Source organism: Lytechinus variegatus, chromosome 2 (assembly GCF_018143015.1).
Source record: "Lytechinus variegatus isolate NC3 chromosome 2, Lvar_3.0, whole genome shotgun sequence".
Classification (NCBI taxonomy): Eukaryota; Metazoa; Echinodermata; class Echinoidea; order Temnopleuroida; family Toxopneustidae; genus Lytechinus; species Lytechinus variegatus.
Genome location: NC_054741.1, coordinates 50,082,435 through 50,106,281, shown reverse-complemented (window position 1 = coordinate 50,106,281; position 23,847 = coordinate 50,082,435). Strand labels below are relative to the sequence as shown.

Below are 23,847 nucleotides of genomic sequence, written 5' to 3'. Positions count from 1 at the left end.
AATATTTGATCATAGCAACTGAAATAGCGTCAAGATGGCTGATACATTAGTGCTGCGGGCTCTGAAAGGACAGCCTCAAACATTAAATCTTTCCAGTAAAAACTTAAGTAATATACCAAGGGCAGTTGGAAAGCTTTATAGACTTCAGAATTTACAACTTAAAAGCAACAAAATCGTCAAATTACCGAAAGAATTCACTTCTCTGACGACGGTAAGTCCAAGTCTTGGCTGAACTTGCGGTTGCGTTGACGTTTGCTTTGTCGAGGATGGGCGTGGCTTTTCCGACTGCATGTTGCATGCTCTTCTTCTTCTTCGGTTGAAAAAAACCAAGACTTAAGTTCAAGATTGAAGATTCTTGCTCTGAACGAATGAGTGACCGAATGTGTGACTGACTGGACTGTTCTTTTCTTGTTTGTGATCCTGACCAATAACTCATAATTACAAGAGTCAAGTCTCAAGAGTGACATCACTCACAACTTATTCTTACGGGTCACAAGATCAGATTAGATTGCCATTTATTATATTAGGCCCTACTGACTACCTACTGTACACCCAGTTGTTGTGTGTCCGGACAGGTTGTGTGTCCGGATGATCAATTTTAGCAAGTCATTTGGAAAGAAATACAAGCAAAGTTTCATCAATTTTTAGTACAGAATGTTAGAAAATATAGAGAACAAAATAGAAGATATAGGCCTAATTACAACTATTGGATTCATATTTTTAGTGTAGGCCCTAATCCAAAGACAAAAAAGAAGGCTTCAAAAATATGTGTCCGGACACCCGACCCCCATCCTTACAACATTGGTCATAAAATGTTAATCAGTAGGCCTATATCTAGCTATGTGCGAATACGGGGCATCGCGAGCGCTGGTTTTGGTGGCACGGTTTTCGCGCGGGTTTTGCTGCGAGTGGCATCGCCTCTGTCTGGGTGGCTCATTGAAAAGGGGTTTAATGCGCATGCGCACATAGTAGGTGCAATCTCGTGCCTTTTAACAGACAGCTGAAGATGTGCTCTTTCTGTACATATAAGTTTCAATGTGGAAACTCGCCTGTAAAGTGTGGATATCGGAGCTTGAAAGTTCATCAAATTTTTGGACGCGTAAATGTTCGAAATTTTTTTATGGTAAGTAAAACAAGAATCCGATTAGGTATACAATTTGACTGGAAATATATTTGAATTATCAAAAAATCCAAACTTACGCGATTCTGACGTTGCGCAGTCCAGATATAAGAGATGCCAGCTACCCTTGTCACAGCCGGTCTCTCGGCAGTCGAGCTGCCCGATGCGCCTGCGGTTGGCAGGGCGATGCTACCCTTGTCACAGCCGGTCTCTCGGCAGTCGAGCTGCCCGATGCGCCTGCGGTTGGCAGGGTGATGGGAGCGGTCGATAGTGAGTCGTTCATGCTGGATTGAACTAGATCGTAAATTGCTTACTTGATGATTATGTCGTGCCTTTTTGGGGAAATCTCTGTCATTATACCGTAGATGATTATTCTGATATTGATTTTAATACATACATTTGTCACAGAAAGATTTTATCATCCCAAGGTTATGTGACTCAAGTCAAGAGTCTAGGTGGTTGATTATCCTTTTCATTTGGAAACTGGATTTGCTTTTGACAGTGGAATATCAATGTTGACTTTTCTAAAATTAAATTCATGGGTGGACACGTCCCAGGGGGACACGTCCCCCTACCCAAAATAATAGGGGGACATGTAACAATAATACTTTTTTTTTCTTTCTTTTTTTCTTTTTTGGTCAAACTTTTTTGGGTCAATATGACCTTACAACAGTTTGGGGGTAAACTTTTTTTTTTAACTTGTCAGAGTTGCCAGCATCCATAGGTGGCGAAAGCTGGGGGAAGTGTACCCCCCCCCCCGCCCTTAATTTGAGGTGGGGGACGATCCCCCCACCTCAATTTTTTTTTTTGATAACCTTTTTTTTTTCTTTTCTTTTTTTTTTTTGCTTGTCAAATTTAGTTTTCTGCGTCCCCCTATAATTTTTGGTTGATAACCTTTGGTGTATTTTTTTGATTATCAAAATAATTTGGTGGTCCCCCCTAAAATTGTTGGCTTTCGCCACCGATGCCAGCGTCCCCCTACCTTTGGGGCCAATTTCCGCCCATGATTAAAATGCAAAAAATTTGTTGTTTAATTTTTCACTCTCAGAGGAAATATTTCACTTCCACTATTGTCTATTTTTTTTCTATGTTCATTTTTTTTCTATTTTATTATAATTATTATTTTTTTTCAAGAAGGGTGCAGGAGGGGGGGGGGGTTGTGTTCATAAGTTGAAATGGGGATGGGATTTGTATAAGTTTTTGTGTCACTTTTGTTCTCTTGTTTTGAGTGTTGGAGCTTTGATGCCTGTTTTTGTTGCTGTTCAGAGCTTTATTTATGTGCAGTGATTTCACGCTAGAATATGAACTTATTTTTCATTAAAAAAGGAGTGCTCGAACATGGCCTTTGTTTTGTAATCATACATATCTAAGAAATGCATATATTAAAGCTTAATTTTTATGTTTCCTTCTTGATACTTGAATTACATGCAATGCTACATCTTTACACAATCAGACTCTGCTGCTCATCCTTCCTAAAAAAAATTGGAATCGAATGCCCACGGTCTCCAAAATGAAAGCTACATTATCCATCTATAAACAAATTGTTGAAACAATAAAATACATAAAGAATTGGTGAAACAATCAAATACATCAGAAAAGCACACTTGTATTTTTATACCATACAAAGTACATGTACAAAAGGAATGATATTTTTCATTTGTAAAAAAAAAGACCCCATACATACATGTACACAATACTAAAGTTGAAAAAGAGCTAATTGTAATTTATATCAGAAAAACAAAGAAATACATTAGAAATTACAAAAACAATACTTTAAACAAATTCATTTAGGAAATTATCTACATGATGCTGTTTTGATGCCAACTAAATTATATACAAATTATCTCTCATTATCACCTTCATTTGGCAAAAAAAAGAGGCGAGTAATTGTAATTTGCATAATTAATTAGAATTAATTAAAAGAAATTATTTTACGCATAATAAGAAGAAAAATTACCAAGTGAAATGATTACACATCAATTGAGTTTTCTTTCACCTTTCCATTGATACCAAAATTACTTCAAAGGGCTCAAAAACAAAGAAGTTAGAGCCCGTTGAAGACTTGGGTTCAAAATGGTCACAAAAATCGGTTATGCACTCCATTGACTTTACATTAAGACAATGACCACAAATTTGGATAAATATGCGCGACTTAAACTGGAATAACTTTATAATTTCTTGATGAAAATTTGAGTTCTTGGTATCATTTGAAAGGTCTTTTTAAGGGCTTTCAAATGATACCAAATTCATTGAGATTTGAGGATTTTCATTTTTTTTGTCACATACCTACTATATCATTCTAGCCTGGCCCTTATAAAAAAATTGAATGGTATACCATTGACTACCATTCATCATACACCATTGATATACCATTGGAATACCATTCGCACAGCACCCACCATACACCAATGGTATACCATTCAAGCCTCAATGGTATACCATTCAAACTAATTTAAATAATTGGGACGTTACTATTACCATATTCATGAGCACCATTTACCATTCATATACCATTGATCAAACACCATTCACCATTGATCTACCATATGGCCACTATAGACAGGTTTACCATTGACCACCATTCACCATTCAGCCACCATTCACTGGCCTACCATTTACCATTCAGCCACCATTCACTGGACACCATTGGCCTACCAATTGCCTTACACCATTCACCATACACCATTCGCCTACCATTGACCATACACCATACACCATTCATGTACCATTCACCATCCGCGTACCATTCATCGTACACCATTCGCGTACCATTCAATGTACACCATTCGCGTATCATTCACCGTACACCATTCGCGTACCATTCAACGTACACCATTCGTGAACCATTCATCGCTCACCATTCAACTACCATTCGCCGTACACCGTTCACCATTGATTGACCATTCACTTTACACCATTCTACCATACACCGTACACCATTGACCTACCATTTACAGTACACCATTGGCCTACCATACACCATTGAACTACTATTCACCGTACACCGTAGGCTTACCATACACCATACACCATTGGCTTACCATACACTGTACACCATTGACCTACCATTTACCATACAATACTGTCATACCATACACTCTATACTATTAGTCAACCATTCAAATAACACCATTGGTCATACACTATAGACCACAAGTGTACATTCAATGGTAGACCAATGGTAGACAGTAGAACAAAGATGTGCAATGTATAGTAAGCCATAAAGTACAGTGAATGGTAGACCAATGGTGAACAGCATATCTCTGGGGTTAATGGTAGGCTTAATAATGGAATAAGTATACACAAGAAAAAAATGAAAGCAGTTATTTCAAGAACGTCATTAAAATGTTTTTACTATAAGAAGTTTAAGTACAGCATAAATGGCACAGAGTATTCACAAGTATAGACTTTATAATTAAAGCACATAAGTTATTAATATATATGACTTAACTACTCGTTGATATCTCTGTCAATCTTGTTATGAAAAAAATAAACATGTATCAAGACAGATCGAGTTTGATTGAAAAACACAACAAATGAAGACTAACATTTCCAAGAATAAACCTGTTCTCTCTTATTGCTTTTTACATGGATTGAGTACTTGGCAAAACCACTGTTCTGCATACTAACCTGGTACTTGATGTTAAATCTGTTGTTTGTAATTGCTTTCAACAAGATTAATAAACATTTTTTTTACTAATAAGTTCAAGTACAAAAGAGTATTGACAGGTATGGCATAAAAGCACCATATTATGAATACATGTGACTATGCGACACTACAAGAGATCAATGATTGCACTTCACATAGATATTATGTTAATCTTCCTATAAACAAATTTACATGTAAGACAGAATTTGGACAACAAACTAATGAACACCAAATTTCGAAGATTAAACTCAAAATGTGCGATAGCCTTCACATGGCCAAATGAATAAAGGGTACACACCTAGAAGAAATGAAATATCCCCAAAAGGGGGCAAAATAGTACCCCCAAATTGTTCTCTTTTTTTTCTTTTCACCTAAAAAGATATATCAATGGCGTGTTTCTACAAAGAATTGTTAAAAAGTATTACCCGCCTAAGTATCCAGAATCCTGGATAAGTTTCCTGTAGAAACAGACGCGATGCGGTTAATTGATAAATTGCATCGCGCAAAATACGGTTTCTCATAACCATCTTTGAGAGGTGGTTATTGCCATGTTAATCCGTTTAACTTTTCTGTAAAACATGGGGCAAAATAGCATGCATGTCTGGCTTAAGTGCTTGAACCCAGAAGTGCGATCTCACAGTATACATATATTCTGGCCTGTTTAATCTCGCTAGCTGATCGCGAAACACGTATACCTGCTACAATGAGTGAGATCTACCATGAATTTTGAAAATTTTCCTAACGAGACATACCGAAATGCAATGTTGATGTTATAGGTTGAATTTTCTGATTTCTGCCGTATTTGCGAAGCGAAATGCAAGTTAATCAGATTATTCGGTCTGTAGAAACAGGTTGGTTTAAGAGCGATAAGAATATTCGAGTCCGGAAAAGATAAACTGTTTTTAATGATTTACTGTAGAAACACGCCAAAAGTTTATCATAAATACAATAAAGATACATTAGGAAATAAATAATGTATCACACATAGAAAGAAAATATAATAAAAATAGGGAAAGAAAATTATTCAATTTGGAACACTAAAAAACAGAAAAAATAGAGACCTCTTTTTGCAGAATATATAGAAAATAATATATACAAGATACCCACTTATTTCTTTTCTGTCTATTTTTGCTGTGCTGAATCAGATGAATAACTCAACTATGTGTGAGAAATAATATGATTATTGTCTTACACAGAATCAGTAGTCAATTGTAATTTTTTACAACCTAGCTTGGACAAAATTTGAATTCATATAATACAAAAAATATATAAATTGTGATTTTGTATATTCATGAGGACTTGAAGAGAGCAGTTTTACCAAAAAATAACAACTTTAATTCGTCATAACTTCGTTAATCCTCAACAAATTTTGATGAAATTTTCAGTGCTTTTTGTTTGTCTGATGTACACTTTGAATTATATCACATAACTTTCAGTCTCGAGTACCTCTAGCCCTTCAATCAAATGGTTGGACGACCGGTTACATTTTACACATAAAATAGTTATAAGGAGAATGAAGGGGACCATAGAAAGAAAGCATAGAAAAGAGATTTTGGTAGGGAGAGAATGAATCAGAAAAGCATCATGCTGAAAATTTCGTTAGCATCTAATAATAACAAAGTTATTGAATTTGAAATTTTAACAATATTTTGGTAAAAAATTAACCTAATGTACACATCGTCAGGAATATTTCATATTTTCATACATGTGTGTATGATATGTCCCAAGTATCATATCATTATTTCCAGCAATGCATATCTTCACATTAAAGGTCAAGTCCACCACAGAAAAGGTTGTTTTGAATCAACAGAGAAAAATCAGGCAAGCATCATGCAAAATATTTCATCAAAATCGGATGCAAAATAAGAAAGTTATGACATTTTGAAATTTCGCTTATATTTCACAAAATAGTTATATGCACAATTTACCCACATGCATATGAGAGAATCGATGATTTCCCTCACTTTTTGTTTTGTTTTTCATTGTTTGAATTCTACAATATTTCAATTTTTACAGATTTGACAATAAGGACCAACTGGGCTGAACCAAATAATGTTAAGCAATTGTAACTCCCCATGTTCAGTGAGAAATAAAACTTTATTTCATAGGTCAATGGGGAGAAAATTATATTTCATATTTAAAAAAACAAAAGAAAAGTGAATGAGTGATGTCATCAGTTCCCACATTTGCATACCGACCAGGATGTGCATATAACTATTATAAAGTGAAATTGAGTGAAACTTAAAAATGACATACCTTTCTTATTTTTCATCCGATTTTTATATCTGATTTTTCTCATTTTAATCAAATCAAATTTTTGTTAGGGTGGACATGTCTTTGAAATAAATTTTCACTCCATTTTTTATAGTTCTCGGAGGACAAAGTGTAAATAAGCATGACTTCTTGTAATAAAATACAAAAGAACAAGTGGGGATATGACATCAGCTTGGGTACGTCGTGGTCGTGTGGTTCTGACTCTCACCTTACAAACAGAGGGTCATGAATTTGAGTCCTAGCCATGGTGTGTTTTCCTTCAGCCCGAAATTTATCCACACTGTGCTGCACTAGACCCAGGTGAAGTGAATGGGTACCCGGCAGGATTAATTCCTTGAAGCTGTAATAAGAAATATTGGATGAAAACAATGCAAAGGACAGTATATTAGCTAAGGGTTCAAAACATCAATGCTTGTCGTGTGTGTGAGCTTTCTTTAGAAGTTCATAAATTTTTTTAAATATCGAGAAATTTGCAGTATACACTACCATTCAATTGAACGGTACCAATTAACAAATATCAACAAAACATTTTGTAAAATATGATAAATAAATTTATGTTTAACCATAGATGGGAAGAAAATAACCTATTATCTAATGGGAGGCCCAATGATGACAAATACCACAACAAATGAATACCTGAGGACAAAGTGTCCACCCCTCCCCCTCAGCCAACATACTGATTTTTTTTTCAGCTATGCCACTGCAGGAATACAATCTGTTTTATATCATGAAGCTTTGCCATTTTTCCTACTGAAGAAAATTCTTACACACATACCTTTCATAAACTCCATTTTTTTCTTGTACACGGCACGTTTTCTGTGTTCAACACCCGTCGTGTCATTCCCATGTAAGGCTGGACCATCTACCATATCATCCAGTGTATCCGTCGTCCAAACTTTGAAAATGAAATAAAATCAATTTAAGTGTTGTAAAATCTGCATGTATGTGCAGATACAAACAAAAATAGAATACTAATATAGTAAAAAAAGAGAATGAACTTTAATTTTAGAGATATTTTTCATTGATCTCTGATTACCAGCCCAGAATTCAGGAAAACAATAAGGAAATGTGATATTGTCCAGCTTAGTTCAAACAAGGCTGTATTATAACTGTGCATGCTTTATACTAGAAATAGCTTTGTCATCTGAAATCAAATTTCCAGAGCAGCAATTTTCAAAAGGAGGGTAATCGATGACATAAATTCCATTTCCCTGGTATTGACAATCGCAGAAGCGGATCCAGTGGGCACATTTGACCTGGGGTCCGTTGTATATTTAGAGTTGCAATAAATCGCAAATCTAAATATCATACGCAACTTGATTTTCAACCAATCAACAGCGCGCATTTGGGACTTGCGATTTTGACCTGCGTTTAAACGCAACTCTTTCTGCAATGGACCCCTGTGCCCCCACCTTGAGAGCAAGATAAAAATGTGGCTTTCTTACACAAGTGTCCCCCCCCCCCTTCGAAAGTTACAGCAAATATTTATATTGAAAATATTGTCTCATACAAGAGTGAGGATCTCTTTTTTGGTTTGCTTGTTATTTAAAATTTCCTTGGGAAAATCTGCCCCACTACGCCCTTTGAGAAATCATGGATCCGTTCATGGACAATCATATGCCAGTGGATGAATTCCAGACATTGTTTTAGGCAAGTTTTGATCAGTAAATAAAAACAGATAAACTGTGATCACAGGACAAACTTAAAAAAAGGATAAAATTTACTTTCAAAATTGATATGCCTAGCCCCATGAAAAGATCTAATAATACCCTCCCGCATTAATGCTTCACAAGTTTCACACCAGCCAACTTCGAGCAAAACTCTCCACCAGAAATTGTCTTATTTGTCTACACACATTTTGAGGTCAATACACAATATGCCCACCACTTTTCAAAATATTGCGGATCGCTTGGATTTGCCGTCATGTTGATATGGACCGAAGTTATGCGACCAAAAGATTCGCATGCGGCATGCTGGCTGTTTGTTCGTCACATGTTAGCATGATTTTTTTGCTAACTTCAGTCCCAATAAACATTACAGCGAATCCAAGCAATCCGCAAAGTGATTTCTACGGATTAGATCAACGCGTCGAGATCGAAGACTAAATACAGCCGTTCCCAATATTTTGAAAAGCGGTGGTATTAACATCGAAATGTGACTGAGAGACCTGTCATGACATTTGGGAACAAATTTTGGTGATGAGGTATGCTGGTAATTGGCCGGTGCAAAACTGCATTAGCGCCACTTTTCTCTGCATAATTATTGCAGCCTCTGTAGAAAAATTGAATAGGAATCATTTGTCACTCTGTCCAGTGACTCCAGTCACAGTTCCACACACAAAGTGCACATTTCACCATATGTGCCATGAGTCATGTGAGTGGTGTGTACAGTGTAACTTTATACTATAGGGGCTGCGTAGTCTTTATCATTTTTCAAACTTTAGGACCCCTACCATGTTTCACCTCCATTTTATCTCATTTACCAACATCTATCAACAACAACGAATTATAGGCCTAATTCCAAAACAATATTTGTTGGCAAGTTTTCAATTTCAGTGAATTAACGTTGTGCAGTGTTTCACAATTAACGCTTTGACAGTCTTGACATTAGCATTAACAAATCATTCATTCATGAATTCAACGTATTCAGAGATGTTTTTGTAAAACATTGACGGCCAAATCGTGGTTTTGGAAACCACTCATAGATTTGTGTACGCGCATTTGTGTACAAAGTGAATGGAGGTGGAAATAGGGAACCGTACGTGCGTGCGACTGAATAAAGCGCTGCTGTATGAAGTGAATGGTGGTTACCTATATCACGATAATGCCACATTGACAATAAACATCAGGCAATACGAGCGAATTACTAATCTATTCAATGCTCGCCGAGCTAAACTCAGCCAACACAAAGCATAAGCACTCCCTATCGTCATAGCCACGTCCCGGCCAGTAGAGCAGCGGCCAGCGCCAACGGGGCAATGGCGGTGGCAGTGCAGTGCAGTGGTCGTGGCAGTACACCGAGTCGACCGACATCTAACATTTTGAGACAATTTGAGAAATAAATCAAAGAAAATTGTTATAGAACTTACTGTTTAGCCTTCTACAAATGACTTTGAAGTCGTCCGAATCTGACCCGTGTTCCTTTAGTTTTTGATGAATTATCGACGGACTTATCAACAGCAAAACGGCGGTCCCGGTAGATGCAGTTTTCTTTTTCAAATCTTGCAATTGGCGGTTAGACGTGCGCGCGCGCGTACGTGTGTGCGATAGAGCTAGCTAGCAAGCGCAGCCAAGCGGCCCTGCTTGCCAACGCATATGGGGGCCGGGGGGGGGGGGGGGGGGGGGGGGGGGGGGTGAATTAAAACCAAATCAGGGGTGTCTTCTTTTTCCTCTCAATTGGTTCTGGGTTGGAAACCATGATGGCGTGAGTGCCACTGTTTTCCTTGGATCTTTGAATCTATGAAAAAAGTTTTCGATCCCTTCACTTTTTTTCCTGTTCTCTCGATCTCTTATGTTCTTTTTTATTTTCGTTGTCTTTTTTTCTTTTCTGTTAATCTTTCTTTTCTTCATTGCCTTTTTCTTTTCTTGTTTTTTCCCCTTAATATATATTTTTTTACTCACTCCTCTTCCCTTTTAATTTGCTTTTGTAATGATTGAAATTGAGATTTCATTCAGTAGATTTCTTTTCTGTTACATTGTACTATATGGCGGCAGGGAATTTTGATAGGGGTGCAGGGAGCAAGACCATGTGGATAAATCATTTCAATCAAGTAATGACCGGCCTATAGAATATCTCTCCTCTTTATAAACGCTGTCCACAAGTGGGAAAGAATAATTAGGGCCTAAAAAAATAGAATTAGAATTTTGAAAATATCATTTGTAAAAAAAAGAGAGAAATAATTCATGATTGGAAGCAGCTATAATAGCGTACAAATGGGTTCAGAGGGGGCTTTTGACGTTGCAGACAGACCAAATCTGGGGATGGGAATTTGATAGAGGTTGGGGGACCAAGACACCAACAATGAATTCATTTTGAGCAAAATACCCAGGACCAAAATCCAATTGAAACCAGTTGGATTTCCAACTGGTTTCAATTGGTTTCAATTGGTTTCAACTGGTTTCAATTGGTTTTAACTGGAATTTAACAATTTCCAGTTGAAACCAATTGAAACCAGTTGGGCAACTGGAAGTCGTAACTGGAACCAGTTGGGTAACTGGATATGACTTCCAACTGGAAATGATTTCTAACTGGATCCAATTGGGTAACTGGAAATCCTAACTGGAACCAGTTGGGCAACTGGAAATCCTAACTGGAACCAGTTGGGGCAACTGGAAATCCTAACTGGAACCAGATGGGCAACTGGAAATCCTAACTGGAACCAGTTGGGCAACTGGAAATCCTAACTGGAACCAGTTGGGCAACTGGAAATCCTAATTGGAACCAGTTGGGCAACTGGAAATCCTAACTGGAACCAGTTGGGTAACTGGATATGACTTCCAACTGGAAATGATTTCTAACTGGATCAGTTGGGTAACTGGAAATCCTAACTGGAACCAGTTGGGCAACTGGAAATCCTAACTGGAACCAGTTGGGTAACTGGAAATAACTTCCATCTGGAAATGATTTCTAAATGGAACCAGTTGGGTAACTGGAAATCCTAGATCACCAATTGGGTAACTGGAGATGATTTCTAACTGGAAAGATGGGTAACTGGAAATGAATTCTAATTGGAACCAGTTGGGTAACTGGAAATCCTAACTGGATCCAGTTGGGTAACTGGAAATGATTTCCAATTGGTTTCCAATTGGAAATTTTCCAGTTGCCCAACTGGATCCAATTGAAACCAGTTAATTTGCATATTTCTGCCAGTGTGCACAGATGAATGTTTTATGAGATTCATCATAATTTACAGTGTATCTATTTAATTTTTTTCAATTTGAAGTACCACACTTTTTTCAGATAAGTGTTTAGAATACTTAGCAGTGAAAGCCATGTTCATAAATATCATAGATTATAATTAAAACAGATTAAAAGATAATTAGTACACCACTAACTGTTACCAAATTACATTAAATAAAAATACATATATTTGAAGATCTCCCCTACAATTATACACATATGAAAGTCTGTATTTTATCAATGCCCTTTACATTGGTATTAATAGACAAATAACACTGCTTCTGTGTTGGCATGAGCAATAGTTAGTGCAAATGCTAATTAATTTGTAACTAATTAAGTTCATTCCAACTGGAAGTTCCAATTGGATCCAGTTGGAAACCAATTGGTTTCAACTGGTTCCAGTTGAAACCAGTTGCCTCCAATTGGTTTCAACTGGAACCAATTGAAACCAGTTGCCTTCAATTGGTTTCAATAGGGAAATTGAAACAACTGGAACCAATTGAAAACCAATTGAAACCAATTGCCAACTGGTTCCAGTTGCCCAATTGGTTTTAACTGGAACCAATTGGCAACTGGTTTTCAATTGGAACCAGTTGTTCCAATTTCCCTATTGAAACCAGTTGGCCAACTGGTTTCAATTGGTTTTGCTCTAATTGGTTTTAACTGGATTTTGGTCCTGGGTATGGGGCATTGCAAGAAACTTGCAATCGAAGCAATCGAACGCAAATCAATTTCAGACTCCAAAATCATGAGAGTCATACTTTTCATTGCAAACTTGCAACTGATCCATAAAAAAATCCAAATTGTTGTGTTCTAGATAAACTTAATGTTTATCATCACCTGTAAATTTGCATCTGATCGAATTTTGGGATTGATTGCAAATATCTTCTTTGAACAATATATAGTTCTTTTTATAAAAAGCGGCCATAAACAAGCAAAATGATTATAAAAATAGAATAAAAATCAAAACCCTTATTATCAAAAAATATTTGATTGACCGATTGATTTTATTTTTGCACCCATTGCATCAGATTTAAATTTAGAAGGTAATATGTACAATTGTAAAATATAACAAATTTATAATATTGTATTATAACCACTGGATCAATACTTTTTAAACACATATAGACCTTTTACTTAATAAGGAAAAAGACAATTTAAAAGAATGCAAGAGACCATGTTTACAATCATGAGCGATTACACTTGATTTGGGGAAGCTGCTCGCATAAAAGTCACAGCTCAAATATTTAATTAACTCTAAATACCTTTTAATCTTTGATATATTTTCTTTAAATCTTCGGAATTATGTTAATGGGTAATGCAATTTGGCATACCATTCACCATTAACACAAATGGCATTCATTAGGCAAACACCACTAAGCCACTATGGCTTTACAATTATCCAACATGATTATATATACCACTAGGCACATACTACTAAGACACCATATTGGGTATATGGTATACCATTGATACCAATCATATCATTATAGAGGCACATACTACTGAGACACCATTGAATACCACTGAGACACCATTGTATACCACTGAGACACCTTTGGGTATATGGTATACCATTCATCATACCAGTCATACTATTATAGAGACACATACTACTGAGACACCATTGAATACCACTGAGACACCATTGTATACCACTGAGACATCATTGGTGTATGGTATACCATTCATGATACCAGTCATACCATTAGAGGCATATACTACTGAGACACAATTGAATACCACTGAGACACCATTGTATACCACTGAGACACCATATTGGGTATATGGTATACCATTGATACAAATCATACCATTATAGAGGCACATATTACTGAGACACCATTGAATACCACTGAGACACCATTGTATACCAGTGAGACACCATTGGGTATATGGTATACCATTCATCATACCAGTCATACTATTATAGAGACACATACTACTGAGACACCATTGAATACCACTGAGACACCATTGTATACCACTGAGACACCATTGGTGTATGGTATACCATTCATGATACCAGTCATACCATTAGAGGCATATACTACTGAGACACAAATGAATACCACTGAGACACCATTGTATACCACTGAGACACCATTGGTGTATGGTATACCATTGATCTTACCTATCATACCATTACAGGCACATACTACTGAGACACCATTGAATACCACTCAGACACCATTGTATACCACTGAGAAACCATTGGATGTATGGTATACTATTCATCATACCAATCATACCATTACAAGCACATACCACTGAGACACCATTGAATACCACTGAGATACCATTGGGGTAATGGTATACCATTCATCATACCAATCATATCATTAGTCACATACCACTGAGACACCATTGGGTATATGGTATACCATTTACCATTAAACAAACTACCAATTACCATTAAGAACTTACCATTGAAACACCACTTAAATACCATTCGCGTACCATTTACCATTCAGATCACCATTCAACTACCATTCGGCACCATTCAAATACCATTGGCGATTTTTATAAGGGGGGGCGTACATGGGCTGTGCTGTGGCTAATTGCACCACGCACTGAAATTAAAAATCACTTCTTAAAGGTCAAGTCCACCTCAGAAAAATGTTGATTTGAATCAATAGAGAAAAATCGGACAAGCACAATGCTGAAAATTTCATCAAAATCGGATATAAAATAAAAAATTTATGACATTTCAAAGTTTTGCTTATTTTCAACAAAATAGTTATATGAATGAGCCAGTTAGTGAGTTACATCCAAATGAGAGAGTCGATGATGTCACTCACTCACTATTTCTTTTGTTTTTTATTGTTTGAATTATACAATATTTCAATTTTTACGAATTTGACGATTAGGACCTCCTTGCCTGAAGCACAAAATGTTAAATAATGGAATTCCACCTGTTCAGGGAGGAGTGAAACTTCATTTCACATGACAATGACAAGAAAGTAAAAATATTTCATATTTCAAACAATAAAAAGCAAAAGAAATAGTGAGTGAGTGACATCATCGACTCTCTCATTTTGATGTAACTGGCTCGTTCATATAACTATTTTGTTGAAAATAAGCGAAACTTTGAAATGTCATAACGTTTTTATTTTACATCAGATTTTGATGAATTTTCAGTATTATGCTTGTTTAATTTTTCTATTTTTATTCAAATTAAGTTTTTGTTGGGGTGGACTTTTCCTTTAATCTTAATCTACAAAATGTATTTGAAAATCCTACATTGTATTTTGAACCATCATGATCAAGAAAGAATGTCGTGAAATTGAAATTGAAACACTTTAATATCTTCTATCAATGTGAAATGTGTGGTCACTCTAGAATAACCTTACCTTCTTTCAATTGAATTTCAGCTTGTTACACTCAATCTTGGAAATAATTGTTTAGAAGAGATACCAGATGAACTTTGTGCATTACATTCTTTAGAAGTTCTACATTTATTCAACAACAAAATACAGAACATTGAGTCCAAGACTTTAGGTAAGTAGTTGACCTATGAATTGAGAGATAGAAAATTGCCTTTCCAGCAGCAGTCAACTTTACAAAGATGATGATGTTAATGAGGAGGCTGATAGTGATGATGAATGATGATGATTATGAAAACTGATAATATTAAGTTATATGATGATGGCAATTCTAACGATAGTAATTTTATTAATGATGATTGATACTTAGAATAATTACCGGTAATAGAAATAACAATTATATTACAATTGTTAGTTTGAATTTGTGATGAATTGCATGACGGTGTAGCCATGTTATGTATCAAGATATTACTATATACATGTATATCCCTATACTTACAATCAGGATTCTGACAACTTTATGTGACACTTTTATCTCGTTTTGATTGAATTGACTGGAAAAGATTTTTTCAAAATACATACCCTATGTGACAGCCAAATGGGAAAAGCAAGTGCGATTTACATGTACAATGATAATTGTTTACAAATTTTGTAAAACTATGACTTAAACAAAAGGAAATTGAAAACCATAAATCGATCTAAACAGCTGCCCATACCAAACCTATTTCAGTTCCATGCCAAAACACTTGTCTGTATCATATTTAATGATCTATATGTCAATGTTTTACTCTGTCATATTTTTGTGCATGTATAGCTGTTCATGTTTATCTTTTTCAAGCCACTGTGAAATGCAGATTTTCATTTATTTCAAATTTGGATAATGATAACAGTTTATGAACCCAAGGTCACCTAAGAAGTAAATTAATTGTGTTCATATAATTGGACAATCCAAAAGCATTTTCTCTCATTAAATTTCAGGAAGCTTGAGGCATCTTAAATTTTTGAATCTTAACAACAATAAAATCAAATCTCTTCCAGTTTCCATGAACAAGTAAGTATAGTTCAGGTATCCTAATCTGTAATTCAGTATGTTTAAGTTTCCTTTTCTCAGTTTCCTTAGCTATACCAGTTTCTATTCCTTTGTCCTTCATTAATTTCTTCATGATTTCAGCTGTTCCTCATTTTGCTTTAAAAATGTAATCAATTTTTCAAAAAAGGTTTCCATTGAAATAGCATAATATGCATTATTGAGTATGGATCAGCTGCAAAAAATTATTGATGCTGAAATGAAGGTCAATTTGGAAATATGTTCTCCCTTCCTGTCATCTTTCTCAGAGAATTAATTTTTTTTGTTCTCTCCTGCAAAGCTTACTTAATGTAAACTTTCCCAATACTGAATAAGATTATTTCGTATTTTTTTATATATTATGTTTACTGACCACATAATTTTAAGTTTTGCTATGAAAAACAAAATATTGAATGCACCACTTTAATTTCTATAATGAGAGCAACTTGAACTTTTTCATACCAGGTTAATCAATCTTGAATACCTGAGTGTAGATGGTAACCAACTAACAACCCTCCCTGGGGAATTGTGTGCTTTAAGTCATATGGTTGAGATCCATGCCGCTAATAACCAGCTGACGTCACTTCCGATGGAACTTGGTTTCCTGGTCAAACTCAAGAAGTTTCACGTCCAGCAGAATCGGATCAAGGAATTACCGGAAGGAATGGGAAAACTGCGGAATCTGGAGGTCATCGATGTTGCTGCTAATGAACTGCGTATCTTCCCAACAGAGGTAGGTACATTGATGAGTTAGATCAGTTCATTATGAAATATCGCCCTGTCTCTTTTGGTTGAACTTGGCTTTATATTTGATTAAATTTTTCCATCAATAAGTTTGTAAATTAGCTTTTTTTTAATGTTATGATGCCTTTTACAATGGCTATCGAGTTTGTTACCACCATCTTCACTAATATATGTATTCTTTGACTTTTGTTACTTTATCAATTCAGTTCACTCTAAACATACATAAATACACTAGTTCCTGAAGATGTTCTAAGATTATAAATTCAAGATTAAGAACTCACAATTATGACTCAAAGTGGAGTTCTATTTATTAACCTGTCATAAAATGTATGTGGTAATGATGGATTTTGAACTTGTCTTACACTTTACAAAGTTTAGTTTCTATCGCCATTGAAACATTGATATTTGAAATTTAAAATGTGTATAGGAAATTTGAATAACACACAGACAAACCTTTGCATAATGGATTTTCTAGACAACTTGTGAATGTTTCAAAGCTTGCCCATATTCACAGAATAACTCCAGAGTTTAACACAGCATTGCATTAGTCTCAAATCAAGACTAACACATTTTGAACTGCTTATCTTGCTTTCTTCCACTTCTAGTTACACAAACTACCCCTCAAGGAGCTTTATTGTGAAGAAAACCCGCTGCTAGATAAGATTCCAGTACAGTCTATCCAGGAGGATGAGGTTTTAACACTCAAGGTATCAAACATTTATTCCCATCAGAGTTCAATTTTTCATGAATATGAGTGAATCTGCCTAAATAAAAAGCTATATGACTTCGGAGAAATTCGACTTAAAAGATGTGAAGCAAAAATGTTTGCATATTCTTGTCTCAAATATTAAATGCATTGAGTTTAGGCGACAATTTGACTTATAATGGAAGAGTGATTTATAAAATGCAGAGTCTATTGTATGATATTCAGTTCATCTTGAAGTTCTCAATGACCTAGAGAATACTTATTTAATTAAATAAATGAATTGAATGATTTAATACGATAAAATATGTTTGAGGACAGCCAACAAAAGCTTGAATGAAATGCCTTGGGTAGGCTACATACATAAATATGAAAACAAATTGTCTATATTGTACATTTTACAAGGCAATTGAAAGAATCGATTGTTGGGTATATTTTCCAAACGTTTGCATCATTATCTAGTTGCATAATCAGACACAATCATATTTAGAAGGAAATTTTCCCAGTAAGCAGGTCTATTATTGCATGCATGTTCTTTATTCCTTTGTTTTAAGAGATTATAAATGAAAGCTTCTATTTTTTAGGTTTGATTACATTACAATCAATTTTATTGCTTTGTAGGAACTAACTGCAAGATATGTCATGAAGCAACTAAAGGACAGGTATGTATGTCAGTGATGCCAGCAGATATCCTTGAGTTGAAAGACATTACATAACATTCAGAATAAAGTTCATCAAGGTTTTTGGTTTCCTTCAACACTTGCTAAGCTTCATTTGATTTATTCATGACAAAAAATATGTCAGTTTGTAAACAACATTGTAATTTTGATTTGTTCCTCTATTTGGTTTTCCATCATGGTATACTAAAATAAACTAAAGTGTAACATATTCATAGGGCTTATCTATATCAATAAAAAAAAATTATCATTAAAATTGTATGATATACAACTTGAGAAACAAACGTAGCAATTATTTACCCTTTTATTTACAGCTTTATAACACATACTACAAATAGTATTACATTGATGCTTATACTGAGGAATTAATTCTTCTACTGAACTTGGCATGATAACGATGCTAACTGGTAACATTATCTTTTGCATGCTGAAACATAAAGGCGTAGACTGGTGAAAGTCGGTGGCCAGTTATTTTATGAAGAAAACCCAGCGTAAGTTTGTGCACTAATGATGCCCTGAATGGCTGGCATAATCGAGTGTGCAGTGATAGATCTTTTCAAATCCTAATACACAACCGATATGGTACTCTTGGGAATACATTTCTCTTGTATTGGAGTCTGCTTTTCCTTTTAGTTAAAAAGAAAATGAATAATGCATCATTGGCTATTCCCTCTCCCCCCAAAAAAAAGAATTAAAAAAAATAAATTGAAAAAAAAATAAGTAAAAATAACAAAAAAACAATATCAGATTATAAAAAAAATGAATATAATGATAAAAAGTTTTTTTCCTGTCTTGTCGAAAACAGTGATAAATACCTATGTAGACATTTACAAGTACATGAATTAAGATTATTATGACAAAGATATAATGTCACATTGATCAATTATATGTGATTATCATTTGAATGTCTCTTTTATTGGGTTCATTTATATTTGTCAATACTTATGGTTAGCTAAGTAGAGAAATCTATAATGAATGATTCTTGATAGAAATCTGGTAACATTGATCTAAACATATTTTTTTGTAATTGACACATTGTTATATCTTTTTATTAGGTATTGACTATAGGTGGTTTCTTTTCTCAAGAGTACCAAGTCATAATCCTTTACAGTATCTCAGTAAACATGTAGTTTCACTAGATTTGTATTCATGCATAGCATTTCTCCATTGTCTCTTGAAGATTTATAATGTAGTTTATTTACCTACCACACAAAGCATTTTTTCTGATAAGAGGAACACAGAATAGCATCTTTCTATCTGTCTTTTTACATAGATGTTTACATATTGTTCAACAATATTATAAGTAAATTCATGTATGAATATAGATCTATTTCCACATTTAAAAGCAAATTGATGTACTTGCATTAATTTCCTCTCTATAAATTAATAATTAATTCAAAATTAATGTAATCAGTGTGTATTAAAAGTGCATGAATATTTGCTTCCACTCATATTCTTAATGAAGTATCAAGTTAATAACAGTAATTAACCACATAATAACAACTAATCTGCATTGTAAATATTGATTGATTCATTTATAAAGTTTCTATCAGATTTAACTTTTTTTAATACTTTGGTTTGTGATGTACAAGTATTTCATGAATTAACAGTCTAATATTCATTGATTTCTAAACCATAATCACATATATAACACATAATCCACTCAATTTATTCCTTTTCATCTAACTACTTTGAGAGTTACGTTTAACAGACATACATATTCGCTGTAACTAATGAATTAATGAAAACTTGGATTTTGAAAATTAGTTTCAATTATATTGATACATTGGCACTGTTGCATAAATTGCAATTAATAGGGTCCCAGTCTGTTATTAGCTTATATTCCAGGGTGCCCTGTATAACATAATATATTACGATTACCCTTCTCCATTCTAATATGCTGCATGCTTGGCAAGAAGGCGGAATATTCCATTTTAAAGTCATTGGTATGACTGCCGGGAATTAAACCCACTACCTCTCATACAGGAGGCAAGTCTCTACCGCTTTCTGGGCCAACATGACCTGTCATGGCAAAGATATCATAACTTTGTGAAGATAAAGATGTACCGTACATACATTTAATCTTATTTCGTGGCTTGTTTCACAATAAAAATTAAGTCCACTCTAAGAATAAGTCAGATAATATAGACAGGAAAAATGGGTGGAAAAGGTGGGCAAAATATAATATAAAGATTTGAAGATGTCATCAGTCAACCCTGAAGGTGAATTGTCAATTGTGACTAATTGATTACAAGTTCAAAAATGCTTACTTATATCAAATCAAATTTCTGAAGCTTTTACTTTCTTTAACTCTTCTTTTTTTCCAACCAAACTGAATTGCTGGCAAAGTTTTCTTGTTCTTCAATAGTGTGATGAAGTGTTCACAAGCCCTAATAGATGTATAGCAATTCTGAACACCTGAATTGAAAATATGATTTCAATCTGTTGAATATATTTAGCTTATTTGTAATTTTGATGGTGCAGGCTTATTTCATTCTTCACAACCTGAATTTATTTCTTTCTTTTGTTGGGAGAAGAATTGTCAAAAGGGTACACATCAGTTCAACAGTCAACATTGTAAGGAAATGTTCTTCATTATTTACAGACAAGAAAATAAGGAGTATTTGGTTGCATCATATATCATGATTCTTTAAATATCCATTTCTTCAATCGGTTTAAGTTCTAATGCCAAAGGGGGCCTAATTTCTTTTTTTGTCACATACCATGAATCCGTGGATCCTGCTCAATTTAATCATGCAGGTAGACATAGAAGTCAAGTTCATTGTGTCGGTGCATGTTGCATGTGCACAAAAACATCCTTAGCAGCACACATAAGAGCATTGCAAAAGGGCGTTTCTGCACCGATGCAGTGAACGAAAATGTTTTGCTAAAGGCATTCTAGCACCAACATGACGTGTTGTCATGGGGCACAGATCTGTTTGGTTGGAATAGAGATTAACTATTTACTTTCACTTTCTTAGGTGGTCTTATCTCAGACGTGCTATCAGACATTACCCTAACGTGCGTGACATGCTTGCCCAAGCCAGTAAGTGCGCCCTCTGTGGTGAATCCTTCCTTAATACCTGGCTGGAGTGTGTGTGCTTCGTAGATGGCCATAAGGTAAAGTAGTGCTGCAACTATCATGTCATCTTTACCATATTCAATATTGACTGGATGTTGATTTTTTTTTCTGATAATGATCGACTCGAGATTGATTCAAAAACTATCTTGGAATTATGAATTAATGTTATACATTTATATACAGTAGTGGCGAAAATTATTAGAACAACCAAAGCCACACAAAGTCTATGGGATTCTGAACCCTATGTGCGGTCCGGAAGTTTTAGGGATGAAATTAATGCGTCAAAAGCATTAATAACTCTCTCGTTTAGGGTCTTGGGCACCTTTTGATAAAAAAATGTATAACTTCAACCATCAGGTAACGAGTATTGCGCTAGGGGCGTTCAGTTTCCCCATAGAATAATGTATTAAAAATTGAGTGAAGTTTTGCCATTACTGTACTTCCAATTTGTTGGCTTCTTTGTACAAGTTTTTCAACTTTCAACTAAACTATAACTTGAATTGAAGGGAAAATATTAGAAAAACATTGAATATTAAGGTCAAGTACACCACAACAAAATGTTGATTTGAATTTTTTAAAAAATCCAACAAGCATAAGACTGAAAATTTCATCAAAAGCGGATGTGAAATAAGAAAGTTTAAATTTTTTATTAATGTAAAAAACAGTTGCAGGCACATCTTGATCGGAATGCAAATGAGGAGATTGATGACGCCATCCACTCACTATTTACTTTGTATTTCATTATATGAAATATTCTTATTTTCTCCTCATTTTCAAGTGAAATAAAGATTAATTCCTCCCTGAAGATGTAGAATTAGCATTGTTTTAATACTATATGGGTCAGTCAAGTTGGTCCTCAATGTCAAATCTAGAAAAAAAATATTGTATAATCCAAACAATAAAAAACATAAGAAATAGTGAGGGACATCATCAAATGTCTCAATTGCATGTCGCGGAGTTGTGCATATCACTGATTTGTGAAAAATAAGCGAAACTTTAAAATGTCATAACTTTCTTATTTTACATCTGATTTTGATGAAATTTTCAGCATTATGCTAGTTTAATTTTTCTCTATTTATTCACATCAACATTATTCTGATGTGGACTTAACCTTAATGAAAAACAGAGTATTCCTTGGGACCATATTTCTTAAAGTATTCACCAATAACTACGGGTCCTGTAACATATGGGAATAAGAGAATTTAGTCATCAGTTGGTGAATGACAGCCTTTAATAATTCTTATCAGCAGTAGTCTCTGCAACAATCACTACTCATGAAAAATACTTATAAGTATACACTTTCTTAAGTGTATTTTACAGTTTTATACAAGTAATGACTTGATACCACACTACAAAATTCAATCAAAAGTGCAATACACCTGGGGAGCATTTCATGAAAGGACTTGTCGGACGTTTTATCTGACAAGTCCCATTTTATCGGACAGTTTCTATAGTAACAGTGCCTCTCAGCCAATCAGAATCAAGGAAAGATGTCAGATTTGACATCTTGTCAGACAGAAATGTTGATGAAACGGTCCCCAGTAGTTGTACTTTGATATTTCTGCACTATTCTGATTTGTAATTTTGTTTTCTTTTACACATCTTCCCTTAGGATTTGAAGTTGGGTAACTCTCCAGGCAAGATCCCGATCCGAGCCCTGCTCTGCTCTTACAAGTGTTTTAACCAACCAGGACATGGGTTCTACGGTGTTGCATTCCCTTGAAGAAAAGCAAGAACATTGGACACTTTGACGTTGAGTGCGATATTCAACACGACAAAGAGCATTGCTCCAAAGAGAGACGTTGCCATATTGAATCCTGCATGAGGCATCAGATCACTGCTGATGCATTACTTCTTCAGTGGGCTCACTGAAGAACACTGGGCAGCATGTACTTTCTCTTGTTGACCCTGTTGAGAGGATCATGGACCCTAACACGATAGGACATTGTTAAAGGGAAAGCAAGTTAACTAATTGACTATGTCTCAACATCTTCACGCTGCAGACCTTGCATCTTCAGGCTCCTTGATTGGTTGCTGCCGATGGACAGCCGACAATATCATACCATGGATACTACTCTCATCATCCTACATGTTTTATCTATCTTTCTCTTCCTCTCGTCACCAGATTCTACCTCATTATCTAGTCTTTTCAGCAGGATGCTACATAACTTTTTAGATGCACTTGCCTAGTCGGGCAAGTAAATTTTTAAATAGTTGGAATATACTTGCCCCAAAATCTATTTCACTTTCCTCAATAAATCATTGAAAAAAGTCTTACCTCTTCAAAAGAAAGTTTGCGGTTTTATA

At 35.0% G+C, this 23,847-nt stretch overlaps 1 protein-coding gene across 2 annotated transcripts; it reads left to right on the top strand.

The window, feature by feature from the left end:
* The first annotated feature begins 13 nt into the window (after positions 1-13).
* Positions 14-23,773, top strand: LOC121408281 (leucine-rich repeat-containing protein 69-like). 2 transcript variants are annotated; one of them, XM_041599687.1, is made up of 9 exons: positions 14-211; positions 15,317-15,443; positions 16,247-16,319; positions 16,800-17,067; positions 17,684-17,785; positions 18,403-18,443; positions 18,899-18,949; positions 21,440-21,578; positions 23,153-23,773. In XM_041599687.1, the coding sequence occupies exons 1-9, from the start codon at positions 35-37 to the stop codon at positions 23,261-23,263; spliced, it is 1,089 nt and encodes a 362-aa protein (XP_041455621.1). In that variant the 5' UTR covers positions 14-34; the 3' UTR covers positions 23,264-23,773. The 2 variants fall into 2 exon arrangements, with proteins under 2 accessions (XP_041455621.1, XP_041455622.1); XM_041599688.1 differs by lacking the exon at positions 18,899-18,949.
* Positions 23,774-23,847: the final 74 nt, after the last annotated feature.